The sequence below is a fragment of the Morus notabilis genome, unplaced genomic scaffold (genome assembly GCF_000414095.1).
Source record: "Morus notabilis unplaced genomic scaffold, ASM41409v2 Scaffold1219, whole genome shotgun sequence".
Lineage (NCBI taxonomy): Eukaryota > Viridiplantae > Streptophyta > Magnoliopsida > Rosales > Moraceae > Morus > Morus notabilis.
This window is the reverse complement of record NW_010360067.1, coordinates 378,777-394,118: the sequence shown is the minus strand read 5'-3', so window position 1 is coordinate 394,118 and position 15,342 is coordinate 378,777. Positions and strand designations below refer to the sequence as shown.

At 34.3% G+C, this 15,342-nt stretch overlaps 1 protein-coding gene across 1 annotated transcript; it reads left to right on the top strand.

The window, feature by feature from the left end:
- The first annotated feature begins 3,123 nt into the window (after positions 1–3,123).
- Positions 3,124–14,875, top strand: LOC21400211 (potassium transporter 7). The gene is made up of 10 exons (XM_010095859.2): positions 3,124–3,569; positions 4,504–4,732; positions 5,008–5,256; positions 5,511–5,561; positions 9,773–10,033; positions 10,577–10,629; positions 10,725–10,839; positions 10,977–11,231; positions 12,043–12,565; positions 13,666–14,875. Exons 1-10 carry the CDS (start codon positions 3,291–3,293, stop codon positions 14,198–14,200), a joined length of 2,550 nt encoding a protein of 849 aa, XP_010094161.1. The 5' UTR covers positions 3,124–3,290; the 3' UTR covers positions 14,201–14,875.
- Positions 14,876–15,342: the final 467 nt, after the last annotated feature.

Sequence of the window (15,342 nt, the reverse complement as noted above, 5' to 3'; positions counted from 1 at the left end):
TGTTTTGATTAGTTCTATTGGCTATTAATGTTCGGGTTTTGCTTTGTGTTGGGTAAGACAATCTGATTGTCTAGTAGATGTTTGATGAATTTCTTATTTTTTTATAGCCCGAGTACAACGAACATAGAGAGAGAAAGAGAGATAGCAAGACGAGAGAGAATTTTGGTTTTTTCTTAGGTATTATTTTTAATTTTTTTACACGGAGACACTTTTTGTAAATTTAAGTGTTGATAAATCCAGATTAATAGTAAATGGTCTATTTGTTAACTAGCTCTAAACTTTGGACTATTAATTCTTATTACTCTCTTAATTAGGCCTATTTCCTTTCTTCTCTCTTGTATTTTTGAGTTATAGTGACTTGAGTGTAGATTTTAAGTTGAATTTGAGTTATAATTTGAGTTAAAGTTGTAACTTGAGTTTGTGTTTAGATTGCACATTTGAGTTATGGTTTGAATTGAGAATCTATTTAAGTTTGTGTTTGGCTTGGTCACAACTTGAATTTGTATTTAAATAGTATTTTAATAAAAAATCAATGGTGATAGAAAATTTTAATAGAGTATATGGGTGGGGTTTTATTCATCTTTTTGTTGTGAACGCATAAAAAAAATCATCTCAATCGGAATTAAAACGAAAAAGTAATGACGTTTTTAAGAATAGAAAAAATATTGTTCATTAACTTGAGTTTGAGTTTAGGAACTTGAGTTGAAGGTGTAGACCCGTTTAGTTCGCTGATTCAAGTTTTTAATTCGAGTTGAGATGTGATTTTATGTAAGAGCTTTTTACTGTAGTAAAAAAGTTAGGTGTGACTGTTACTGAGATATTTTTACTGAGCAAAATTTAAATTTTAAACTAAAATCGGTGAAATGAACGGGGATATCAGATTTTAGCCGTAATTCAAGTTAAAACTCAAGTTCAAACTCAAATTTTACAAAAGAACATAAACTTAAATAAAGTTATAACTTGAGTTCAAATTTTTTTTGAGTTTTAATCCAAAAGAACAAGTCTGAATAAATTACTTTAAATTCATACATGTTCCTAAAAAAATGAATCATATCTGAAGCCAAAAGCAACAATATGTTGTTTCTAAAAAAACTACTTTAAAGTTATAAATGTTCTTGAAAAATAAATAATATCTGAAGCCAAAAGCAACAATATATTGTTTCTAAGGCTCCGTTTATTTCACCGATTCAGGTTTATAATTTGAGTTTTGCTATAGTAAAAAGCTTTCAGAAACAGTCACATCTCAACTCGAATTAAAACTCAAATTAACGAACTAAACAGATACTAAAAGTTTTTCTTGTAACATTAAATCATTCCTTAAGCCAAAAGCAACTATATAAGTTAAATATATCAATATACATACACACATGAAAATTAAGTCACTTCTAAAGCTAAAAGCAACAATATTGTTGTTAATTTGCAATTAAATACCCAACAACTACACCACGAATTCAGGATTTAGGCCTACAACTACCATCATTTTGCGTTTGCTTTTGCCAAAACCAAATTTAATCAATAGAGGATCTTGTTATATATACGTATATTACACAAGTAAATCATAAGATGTATGATATAATGAAAACACTTGTGACTATGATTTGAATGATTACAACACTTGGAAACGTTGCACAAGCCGGAGACCCACCGTTTGCCACACCTGATGGCGGTTATGTGGTTTTCAGAGTAAATTGCCTTCCACATTGCAAGAGAGAGTATTGTGATAATGTCATACATATCGGTAGGACGTCATACCATCACTGTTTGAAGGAATGCATAGATATTGTAATTAGGGCTAGCACACTACCAATAATTTTTATGTGGTTATACTTAGAGTTCGTTTTGTTCGCGTACTCAAATCATAATCATGATTGGTAAAAATATCGTGAGAGAAAAAATTTTAAAATTCAAATTATTTGTGAGAAAAAATATACTGTAACAGAATTATAGTTTAAATTTGAGTACCCTAACCGAACGAACCCTTAATTTAAGTATATAAGTTATTAAGGCTATCTGCCATACTTTTGGGCTTTATTTTTCTCCGTCTTTTTCTTTGATATAAGAAGGGATTATCACTGTCATTCGTCTCGCCGTACAGAGTGTTGTCCTAATCATTGTAATTTTTATATTTTATAATTATTTTAAAAATAAAAGTTTACTTATACAACTTTTAAAATTTAATGATTATGAGAAAAAATAGATTTAGTATTTTAAATAGCATTATGCGTTAGACTAAAAATAAAAATAACAAATTATATCATACTTCTTTATGTTAAATATACAATTTACATTAACATTTGTATTAAAAATAATTTTATTAGTGAGTAGTGCTTAACACCACTAGTACCAAATAACATTATTCTTTAAAAATTAAAAACTGAATAAAATTAAGTAAAATATTTAAAAATATTACCGGTGTTAAATACCATCACTAATAAAAAAAAAGAGTCTTATATGTGAATTTCACACTCACTTTCTATTAATAGACGGTGTCGTCCAAGTGCCTTATAGAAATACTTTAAAATTTAGAGTCCGTTTAGTTCATGGATTAAAATTATGAGATTAAAATTATTTTTAATGTACGTGTATTTTTTATGAGAGAAAATATTATAACGAATCATAAACTATAATTCAAATTAGAAAATAAATCTTCTAACCAAACCAATTTTAAAGGATTATTTTTTAGATTAACTTAAGAAGTATTCTTATTTTCTAGACCAGAGGGACGAACATTTATATATCAAAAAGAAAAAGAAGAAAGACAGCGACAAATGGCCAGGCTGGTTATAAAAAGACATAAAAGCTGTCGTTTTGCAGACCACATTCGTTTTTGCCATTGTGGTGCCAATTTCTATCGACTTTAGTTTTTTTATTAACAATTCTGATTTGACAATATGTTTAGTTTGAAGATTTAAATTATGATTTAAATTATAATTTATAATTTATTATAATTTTTTTTTATAAAATATATACAAATGATTTATTATAATATTTTTTTTATAAAAAAAAAATATAAATTAAAAATAATTTTAATCATATGATTTTAATTTATTAACCGAACGTTATTTTATCCCACTATTAACTTGTTAATCTCACACTTATTACAACCCTAATTTTTCTGTTAGTTATTAGTTCTTCGAATTTCTCCTGTTTTCTGATTCTGATTTTCTCATGCCAAACCCAAACATTTTCCATCGCTTTCCCCCCCATCCAAACACCCAATTAAACTGAAATTCCCGAAGCTACGATGCTGGAAAAGGCGTAGACGAAGAAACGGCAAATAGTAGCAAGTGATGGCGGAGGAGGCGAGTTCGGAGAGGAGCGAGATCAATGGTGGCGGACTTGCGTCGATGGATTCGACGGAGTCGCGGTGGGTGTTTCAGGACGAGGACGATTCGGAATTCGACGGCGATGAGGACGAAGAAAATTTGAGGCACCGGACGTCCATGGATTCAGAGGACGATGAAGACGATGAGAATGCTGAGCAGAGGTTGATTAGGACCGGTCCGCGCGTCGATTCGTTCGATGTCGAAGCCCTAGAGGTCCCCGGTGCTCAGCGAAACGACTACGAGGTGCTTATGATTTCTCTCTTTCACATCGAACTTTGAGCTTGTGAAATCCATAATTGGGATCTCTTTGTTGCGATTCACGAATCTTATAGCTGTTTGATTACTTGCTTTCTTAGTTATCCGTAGTGCAAAATGGGTGATTAGTGCAGGAGTTGTTGAAAATGTTTTGTTTTGATGGTCTGTGTTCTTTCCTTTTCTTCACCTCGTTGGTGTTATCTTTGGAAAGAATGTAAGACAAAAGGTGTATGGTTTATTCGTTTCTATTTTTGGTGAGATTTTGAGATTTTCTTTGTGAATCTATATCTAGGTCTTGCTAATGAAGCGAGTACCGATTAGGATATTACTATCCGTTTTACAGAAAGCTTGTTGTGGAATGACAAAAGGTGTATGGTTTATCCGTTTTATGTTAGGATTGACCCATTTCTTGTACAAAAGATGTAACATTTCTTTTTCGATATTAAAGTATCAAACATTTTTGAGTTTCCTTGTGAAAAAGCTATGCCTACATCTACGCGATCCATTGTATTGTGAACTAGAATGTGAAAGTCTTAACTCAAGGGTTTCTTAGATGGTCGCAACCTAATTATGGCCTAATTATTGACTTATAATGGAATGACAATGAGAATCATAATTTATTCCAATAGGCGTGGTTCGTTACTTGAACTGTAGTACTGGAGTCCCATATGACCTATTTTCTTTTCTAGTACTTTTTTCCATCGTTGGTCAGTACACACTCCTTTTCTTTTGGTTACCAACTTTGTCTTGTATTAGCTTTTTTTTTATACCCAGAAATCCTCCAAGCCCACTTTGTGTGCCCGAGTTAGAAACTATATTTGTATTAACTTTTGAATTATGCAATTTTTGAAACTTCGCTTGCATATGGCACAAAATAGCATGGTAGGATTCTATCTCATTGATAATTTATGTGCACTTGCAGGACTTCACTGTGGGCAGGAAAATAATTCTTGCTTTTCAGACCCTTGGGGTTGTCTTTGGTGATGTTGGTACAAGTCCATTGTATACCTTCAGTGTGATGTTTAGTAAGGCACCCATTAAGGGAAATGAAGATGTTCTTGGAGCATTATCTCTTGTTCTTTACACCTTAATCTTGATCCCCCTGGTTAAATATGTGTTAGTCGTTCTGTTGGCCAATGATGATGGTGAAGGTATTATGTATTCTAAATCACACCTTCAATTTCGTATCAGTTTTTTTTTTTTTTCCCTAATCTTATTTGTATATTCTCTTCAATCTTGTTTCAGCTTCTTTTGTAGTTTCACTTCTTTTAGTCTTTATTTTTGCTTTGTAAAAGTGAAATATATTCCTTATTCTTCTTCCCCATCCCCACCCCCCTCTCTCTTTCTCTACCTTTGCATATTGCAACTTAAACGTATGAATGGATTTTTGCATAAGCTAGCTATTTAGTTCTCATATCCATTCCAGGTGGCACTTTTGCTTTGTATTCATTGATCTGTCGGCATGCAAAGGTCAGTCTTCTTCCAAATCAGCTTCCATCGGATGCTCGTATATCAAGCTTCAGGCTGAAGGTTCCTTCCCCTGAGCTTGAGCGATCTCTGAAAATCAAGGAAAGGCTTGAGGCTTCATTGACTCTGAAAAAGCTTCTTCTGATGCTGGTTCTTGCTGGTACTGCCATGGTGATTGCTGATGGAGTTGTTACACCAGCGATGTCAGGTTTCTTATCTAGCCTGTCTCTTTTGTTTGCTCATTCTTTTGAATGCCATGCCTGAAATAGATGTAAGCTGTTTCTTGGTCTATACTAGTGGTGGTGGTGTTGTTGTTGCTGGCCTTTTTTTTTTTTTTTTGGTTGTAGGTTGTATAAATATTCTTTATTTCCTAGGTTTTTTTTTTTTTTTTTATTGTATTTTTTTTGGCTAATCATGTTATAAAAAATTCATTTACTTATTTATCTGTCTATCTTTATGCAGTGGTGTCTGCTGTTGGTGGCTTAAAGGTCGGAGTTGATGCTATTAACCAAGGTATTCAGCCAGCTAGTCACCTGTCTTTTTTTGCTTGCTTAATTTGTACTTGTTAGATACTGTCAAGTCAGAGACAAAAAATTAAAGTTCCATAGAAAATTCCTATCAATTAATACACTTGATTATTGATGATTGTCGCCATATGAATCCATAGTGGCTGCATATAGATAGCAAACATTTGTTTTTAATTCACTCAGCCATGTTCAATATTGTTTTTTCCCTCTATAAGAAACAAAAACTTTGTTGAAAATAACGAAGATACAACAAAAACTTAAGAAACTAAAAACATCAACATCCCATGACATCTTTTTATTTATTTTTTATTTTTTTACACAATCAAACAAAAAGGAAAGGCTTTGAAGACTTTGTGTTGGAGCCCACAAAGAAGCTAAATACTTCATTTATTTTTACATCTTTCTTTCTTTTTGTCTTCTTTTTTTTTTTTTTTAACACAATCAAAGAAAAATGAAAGGAATCGCAATGGAGTTAAGTTCATATATGTAATTAGTGCAAAGGAAACGAAGTGGACAGGAAAGAAAGCAAAGGAGATTGGAAATTTAGGACACAAGTTATGGTATACAGGTTGGGAAAGGAATCGCAATGGAGTTGGTATTCTAGTGGACAAAATTGTGAAAGATGACGTAGTTGAGATTAAGCGAATAGGGGATAGAATTATTATGCTCAAATTGGTATTAAGAAATAAGTTCATATATGTAATTAGTACTTACGCTCCACAAATAGGATTGGATGCGGAAACTAAAGTCAAGTTCTGGGAAGACATGGATGAGTTAGTGTGTCGTATAGGTAATGAGGATAGCATTTTCATTGGAGGAGATTTCAATGGGCATGTTGGTAAGGATAGGGAAAACTTCGAAAGGATTCACGGTGGTTTTGGTTTTGGAGCTAGAAACGAAGAAGCAAAATCTATTTTGGAATTTGCGTTGGGACATGATTTTATCATAACAAACACATTTTTCAAGAAAATAGATTCTCATTTGATCACTTTTAAGAATGGGAGGAACTTGAGTCAGATAGATTATTTTCTCACAAGGTATAGAGAACGTTCTCTATGTAAGAATTGTAAAGTAAGTCCTGGAGAAGTACTAGCCATCCAACATAGGTTAGTGATCTTAGATGTGAGCAGTAAGCTTTGCTATAGAATGACTAATATAAACCACCTCCCACGAACTCGTTGGTGGCATTTCAAGGGAATAAAGCAATTGGCCTTTAAAGAGAAGTTGTTAGATGAGGCTACTTAGTCATATATAGGTGATGCAAATACTATGTGGGATGCCATGACCAGCTGCATTAGAAAAGTGGCAAAGGAGGTACTAGGGGAATCTAGAGAGGTAAAGGCCCCCTTGGAAAAGAAACCTGGTGGTGGAGTGAGAAAGTTCAAAAGGCTATTAGGACCAAGAGCGATTTATATAGAGATTTACCAAAGCGTAAGGATGTTGAAACTTTTAATAAGTACAAAGAAGCGAAGAAAGAAGCTAAGCGAGTAGTTGGTAAGGCTCGTTCTACTTACTTAGATGAGGTATATAGGAAACTTGGGACTAGAGAAGGAGAGAAGGATATATATAAACTAGCTAGGATAAGAGAAAAGAAGTGTCGGGACCTAAATCAAGTGAGGTGTGTTAAAGATGATATGGATCAGGTTCTGACAAAAGATAAACACATTAGGGAAAGGTGGAGGAGTTACTTTGAGAAGCTTTATAATGATGATCATACGATAGAGTTTGACAATCTTAGGTCACAAGGAAAACCTAATGTGATGTATACAAGAAGAATCAGAGTCTTGGAAGTTAAAACTGCACTACGGAAGATGAAAAAGGGAAAGGCATGTGGGCCAGATGATATTCCAATAGAGGTTTGGATGGCGTTACGAGATCCTGGAATTGTGTGGCTCACTAAGCTTTTTAATGAGATACTATAGAAGAAGTATATGCCTGATGCATGGAGGAAAAGTATTCTTGTCCCCATCTTCAAGAATAAATGAGATGTGTTGAATTGTAACAATTATAGGGGCATAAAGTTAATAAGCCACATTATGAAACTTTGGGAGAGAGTTATCGAAAGGAGATTAAGGGCCACAACTACCATCTCAAATAACTAATTTGGCTTCATGCCAGGCAGATCAACTACGGAAGCCATTTTTCTTCTTAGGATGCTGATGGAAAGGTAAAGAGAAGTGAAGAGGGACTTACATATAGTCTTTATAGATTTAGAAAAGGCATATGATAGGGTTCCGAGCGAAGTTTTATGGTGGGTGCTAGAAAAAGGGAGGAGTGCATGTGAGGTATATCAAGGTAATTAAGGACATGTACGATGGGGTGGTCACGAGTGTGAGAACTGCTGGAGGCTACACGACAGAGTTTCCCATTCGGATCGGCCTTCATCAAGGATCTGCTATTAGTTCTTATCTTTTCACCATCGTGATGGATGAGCTGACAAGAGAAATCCAAGATAGAGTTCCTTGGTGTATGCTTTTTGTGGACGATATAGTTGTAGTTGATGAACATAGGGAATGAGTTAACCGTAAGTTAGAACTGTGGAGAGAGACTCTCGAGACGAAGGGATTTAAGTTAAGTAAGACAAAAACTAAATACATGCATTGTAGGTTTAGTAACTCAAGTAATCAGAGTGATGAAATTTCTTTAGATGGTGTGGAGATTGAGGCTTCTAGGAAGTTTAGGTATCTTGGGTCTATAGTGCAGTACGAAGAAGATATAGAAGAGGATATTCAACATAGGATTAAGGCAGGGTGTGTTAAGTGGAAGAATGCTACGAGAGTTTATGTGATGACAAGATGCCTATTAACTTGAAAGGAAAGTTCTATAGGGCTGTAATCCGCTCAGCTATGTTATATGGTAGTGAATGTTAGGTCATTAAGAGACAACATATATCTAAGATGAGGGTGGCAGAAATGCGTATGTTAAGATGGATAAGTGGCCATACGAGAATAGATCGCATAAGGAATGAAGTTATTCGCAGTAAAGTAGGTGTATCACCAATAGAAGATAAGGTGCGCGAAGGCCGCTTGAGGTGGTACGCGCATGTCCAATGTAGACCGCTAGAAGTACCAGTTCGTGCTTGGGAGGACATTCTTTTACCTAATACTAGGAGAGGGAGGGGTAGACCAAGAATTACGTGGACCGAAGTAGTTAGGAAAGACATTCTAGATCTAGGCCTTTAGGAAAGTTTAATTTCGAACAGAACTGCGTGGAAAAGTGAAATCCATTTAGCCAATCCCAATTAAGTTGGGATTAAGGCTTGTTGTTGTTGTTGTAATCAAAGAAAAATGAAAGGCTTTGAAGACTTTGTGTTGGAGCCCACAAAGAAGCTAAATACTTCATTCATTAAAAATAATTTGTATACTGTTCCTTTTCTTCAAAAACTACCATTTCCTTCTAGCCAATTTGACCACATTCCTTGTTCAATTTACTTAACTTTCACGAGTACCAATTACCATTTAATATTCATGATGTGAGATCAGTGGCTTTTCTCTATGAACCATAGTGCAGTAACTGTCAATGTGGCCAACTGGCGACCATTACTTATTTTCTTCATTGAACACAAGATTTTTGATATCTGCAGGGTTTGCATTTTCTTCATTAATACTAATGATGTTCCCACCGAAGACGAGGCACGCCACATTTAATTGATCAAAACCTCTCCAAGACCTTGAAAGATAACTTGACCTTTGACCGTGACTACAACATGAAACATGAAAGGAAATCATAATTGATCTCATAAACATAAAAGTGGATAGAAATGAGTTGACTTTATCCCTTTTTTTTTTTTTTTTCCTTCTTGCTTGGAAGGACTTTATCATAATGTTTTAAGGTGTGTTCATTTCACAACTCAAGTCATAACTTGAGTTATGACTTGAATTGTATATGTGAGAGAAAAACACTGTATCAAGAAAGTTGAATTTGAATTGTTGTGATAGAAAACACTGTAGCAATAATACTTGAGTTGTGAAACGAGCAATGCCTTAATTAATCACCTTAAATGGTTACTTTCTGAATACGATCTGAGTTTTTTGTTGGCCGATATTAGGAATAAGTTATACTTCATGAAGAGCTATATGTGCCCTAGCCCTGCGGCCTGCACTCATGTATCTTTAATAAGTTTTTGTAACGTCATGTCTTGGTGAACTAGTTAAACTACTATATTAACTTGTTTCTTTTACTCTTTTTTTGGTGCAGATCAAGTAGTGATGATTTCAGTTACTTTTCTTGTGATACTATTTAGTGTACAGAAATATGGGACAAGTAAAGTTGGACTCGCTGTTGGCCCTGCCTTATTTTTGTGGTTTTGTTCGCTTGCGAGCATTGGAATTTACAACCTTGTTAAATATGACAGCAGTGTCTTGAGGGCATTTAATCCTGTTCACATTTATTACTTTTTCAAGAGGAATTCAACCAAGGCGTGGTATGCTCTTGGAGGTTGTCTTCTATGTGCAACAGGTAAAGTAAATACATGTGGAATTTGGATGTGTTTCTGGAGATACTAGATAGTTGCTATATTTATTTGGTGAAAAGTTTACTTCTTAGGATCTAATTGTAACTTCAGTGTTCTTGTTTTTGTTTTTCTGATAAGTAATTAAAGCATTGTCCGGATTCTATTGGCTTTATGTTTGTACAAGCATTGCGTCTGGCAATCATTCTAATTTATGAGCCTTATAGCTCCTTCCTCTGTTATTTGGTTGGGAACTGTTGATGAATCCATTTAAAGTTCCATTTCTTTGTTTCTTTCTTCTTTTTTCTCTTTGTTTTTTTCCCCTAGAATGTTAATATTAACATTTAGAAGAGTAGATCTGGAAAAGAGTTATAACAGGGGAATAGTTTTGATTATCCCAATCCAAATTACAGAAACATCTTTCCAATTCATAAAATTTATAACAAAAATCTAATAGATGATCAAAGTAATTCTGCTTATGATATGAATGTTATCAGAATCTTTGTGTCACCAATGGTTTTCTATTGTTTCTTAATGGGGATAATTTTCAGGTTCTGAGGCAATGTTTGCAGATCTTTGTTATTTTTCGGTGCGATCGGTTCAGGTAAAGAAGCAAAAGAGTATACTTTAGAATTCAGATTTTTACATGCTTTTGACATGACATGACTGTTTTCGCATTTGACTTGCTGCTTTTTGCAGCTTACTTTTGTTTTTCTCGTCTTGCCTTGCCTTCTTTTGGGCTATTTGGGTCAAGCTGCGTACCTAATGGAAAACCAGACAGGGGCTGAGCAAGCTTTCTTCTCTTCAATCCCAAGTAACTGCATTTTGAGTCTCTGTTGATACTGCATCCATTGATCTAGACTATATTGGAGCTTCCTACAACCTGTAACTAACTATTCATTATTCCTGGAAGTCATTACATGATACTAAATCATCTATCTCTATCTACAGGTGGTGCTTTCTGGCCTGTATTCCTTATTGCTAATGTTGCAGCATTGATTGCTAGCCGAGCAATGACGACAGCCACATTTTCTTGTATAAAACAATCCATGGCACTTGGTTGTTTTCCTCGGCTTAAAATCATTCATACCTCTAGGAAATTCATGGGCCAAATCTATATCCCTGTCATAAATTGGTTTCTGTTGGTGGTTTGCTTAGTGTCCGTCTGTTCCATCTCAAGCATTGATGAGATTGGAAATGCATATGGTAACTCTTTTTTCTTGTTACTTTTAAAAATTTTCCTGGTTTCATTGTCTATTCTGTTATCGTTTTTGGGAGGCTCTAGTATGGATTTTGAGTACATTGCATTTGACACGGGCACTGATCAATTTGGTAGTTGTTTTTTTCCTATTAAATCTAAGTCGCCAGAATTTTTATGCAAAATTAATATATAATCTTGTTAGGATTTTTTATTTATTTTTTATTTTTTATTTTTTTATATTCTTCTTGTTGGTGTGTGTGGGAGGTCTTAGTGAAACTGGTGAACTGTTCTTAACTTCTTCGGTCCTTTAAGCTCTTATTCATTTTGCTCTTTGAGCTTTAAGATCATAAAAACCTTAGCCTTTCTTTACTAACCACTTTCTTTCCAGAGAAAAAGCTTTAATTTTTTTTTTTTTTGGGTGATTAGAGAAAAATCTTTAATTAACCAGCTTTTTGTTGGTATTTTTTCTTTGTTTCTTCTTCTTCTTGTCCTTTTTTTTCATTCATTTATTATTTCCTATGCTCTAGCATTATGTACCCTGAATTTACAATTGCCATTATTAAAAACCCTGACGTCAGCACCACTAGTTATCAAACTTACTAGTGGGTCCTTGCTTCAACTGAAAAGTTAATCCCTCATCTGATTTGATTAACTTGCAATGAATACAGTTCGGACATGGACCAGAATTTTTCGTAGTAACAGCATTAAGTTCATAGTTTGAACTAATTGTGTGTTTCCTATGGCATCACTAATTGATTTTACCCTTCTTTTGTCAGACAAGAGTTTAATGTTTTAAAACGTGTGTATGTTTTGCAGGAATTGCTGAGCTGGGAGTAATGATGATGACAACAATTTTGGTAACCATTGTTATGCTTCTTATATGGCAGATAAACATCGTAATAGTGCTAAGTTTCGTTATATTTTTCCTTGGGCTGGAACTGACCTTTTTCTCGTCAGTTTTGTGGAGTGTGGGAGATGGAAGTTGGATTATTTTGGTCTTTGCTGTAATTATGTTTCTGATCATGTCCATTTGGAACTATGGGAGCAAGCTTAAGTATGAAACTGAAGTCAAGCAAAAGCTGTCAACGGATCTGATGCGGGAATTGGGTTGCAATCTTGGGACAATACGAGCTCCTGGCATTGGCTTGCTATATAATGAGCTGGTAAAGGGGATACCGGCAATATTTGGCCATTTTTTGACTACACTCCCAGCAATTCACTCAATGATCATATTTGTTTGCATAAAATATGTTCCAGTTCCCGTAGTTCCTCAGAGTGAGCGATTTCTTTTCCGTCGAGTCTGCCCAAAAGGCTACCATATATTTCGCTGCATTGCGAGGTAACATTCCAATTCCCTAAAGCTGTATTTTACTTAATCTGTAGTGAGTCTTGAGATTAGTGGTTTATTGCTTTATAATTTATATAATTGGAAATCAAGTAATTTGTTATACAGAAAAATACTAGAAAGGAGGATAAAAAGTCACTAGTACATGACAGGATACCATCTATTCATAACTTTTTGAAAGTCTTGGACCATTTCTTGTGCTCATATAAAATGGAAATAAATAAAAAATAAAGAAACATTGCCAACCGTACTTAACAAAAAAAGCGTGCTCATGTAAAACCTCCCTTGAAAGCAGGAAAATTGTCATAACTTTTGTACAGAACAAGATGAATTTATAAAAAAGAATTGAACTCTTGCAACTGTCTAATGTGTTGTATTTGGTGGCTAACCATCTCTAAAATTTTCCATTGCGGGAGACGAAAAGACATGCATTGCTTTAATAGTCCCATGACGAGATGACATTTTTAATATTTTTCCTTGAAAATGGTTACATTTGGTTTTTGGTACGCACAAGCAAGTGTCCAGAACGAAGCCATATCCATTAAACTTCCCCTGTTTGATCTACAAAAGCCATCCAAGTGAACTACAAATGATAGATTAATTAAAGAAGAAAGGACTAGAACACTTTCAGCCAAATATTAGCAGATTACTCGTAAAATTGTCACTTTGCTATCTAAGAATAAACCTACTGGATTTTAATCCTCTATTTTTTAACGAGTAAAGAGAAGAGCGTTAATCTTATATGAACTTACGATTTAGCATTTAGCCTTAATGGTAAGCTTTGACTAATTGTTAAAAAAAAACAAAAAAAGGAAAGACGAATTTTCATGGACAGTGCCATTGTCTTTACTTGGGCTAGAAACTGGAAACATGCCAAGATTCTTTTTACTGAATTTTTTTTTTTTTTTTCAAGCCTTTTTACTGGAATCTTTATTACCTTAACTAAACGGCTTTTCTGCCAAATAGAGATTTTAATTTATTTCTCTACTAATTGAGGACCTCATGCTCTAAATAAATGACATAAAATAACTTTGCCACCCACCCATTAAATCACTTCTAATTCATTCTTTTTAAAACGTGTTTCACTAAATCAGGTATGGATACAAGGATGTGCGCAAGGAAAATCACCAGACGTTTGAGCAGCTGCTGATCGAGAGCCTCGAGAAATTCATTCGTCGTGAAGCTCAAGCGAGGTCATTAGAGAGCGATGGGGATAATGATACAGATTCTGAGGGTGAGTCATCTCGTTCAAGGGTTCTGATAGCTCCTAATGGAAGTGTCTACTCGCTTGGTATTCCTCTTCTGGATGAATACAGGGAGACAAACAAGCCTATCTCTGAAGCGAGCACGTCAGAAGAGGTGAAACCAGTACCTTCCTCAGACCCACCAATGTCAGCGGAGCAGAGTCTCGAGAGGGAGCTGTCTTTTATACGCAAGGCTAAAGAATCTGGAGTAGTTTACCTTCTTGGTCATGGGGATATTAGGGCCAGGAAGGATTCCTGGTTTATTAAGAAGCTAATCATAAATTACTTCTATGCTTTCTTGAGAAAGAACTGCAGGAGGGGGATTGCCAATTTGAGCGTGCCCCATTCGCATTTAATGCAGGTTGGCATGACATACATGGTTTGATGATCAGTTTTCATCCCAAAGTAAGGAGATCTCAAATTTGACAAAAAATTTGGGGTTAAAGAGGACTTGATGTGATATGCTCAGCTATTAATGCAATTCAAGATCATGTTTTGAACAAAATCTCATTGTTTGTGCATTGATTGGCCCTGGTCGTTTGGATCCATCCATTGTTCAACCCCTTCATCTCACCAATTGGTAAGTTTTGTAGTGTTTCTCTCCGGAGGCTTTGACATCCATATATTGATTCTTAGTTACAGTCGTGTATGTGGGGAAAAAATAATAGAATTTGTAATTGCCGTGCTATAGATATGCGACCGTGATTTGTTAAGAGTTCTTCCGCTCTTTAAAGTTGTTCAGCTTGAGAAAAAAAAAATGTTGATAGCCATTAACAATGTTCCTCACATGTACTGTATAGGCATGATGACACGATACAAGACGATAAACACCTATAGATAGTGAGTACTTGAGCAACATGTAATTTGTGGAAAGAGAAAGGCTAGCATCATTTTTTCTGTCACTCTTTTTATCACTTTTTGCATTCATTGTTTGACATGTAGATTTTATTCTCATTTTCTGTTTAAATAATAACATATCATGTTAGTGGATTTCATGTGTCAACATTTTCTGTTTAAATAATGTCATGTTAGTGGATTTCATGTGTCAAATAGTGAATGTAGAAAGTGATAAAGAGAGTGATAAAAAGAGTAATGTTAACATTTCTTTTTTGGAAGGCATTGTATTTAATTATGTTTATCGCTTGGTTTTTTTTTTATTTTCACTTTGAAAATAAAGCTCTATGCGGTTGATATCTTTGAGCATGAATAATTTGGTAATTTTGCTTTAAATACAATATTTTTGCAATTATGTTTTGAAAACAATAATTTTTTCCAACTTCAAATACTGTATTTCAGTAGATGTGCTTTTACTCGTTTTCCTTAATAATATTTTCTTACGTATTTACTTAAAAAGTTTCATTACTACTCTAATTGAAAATTGAGATTTACCCTTAAAGGGAGAATGTAATAAATAGTAGATTTATAAAACTAAATTAAGTAACAGATTTTAAAATTATTTGAAGTAAATAATAATTGTGTGGTAAATTTATCATTTATTGTGTAAATGGTTTATTTCTAACTAGTAAA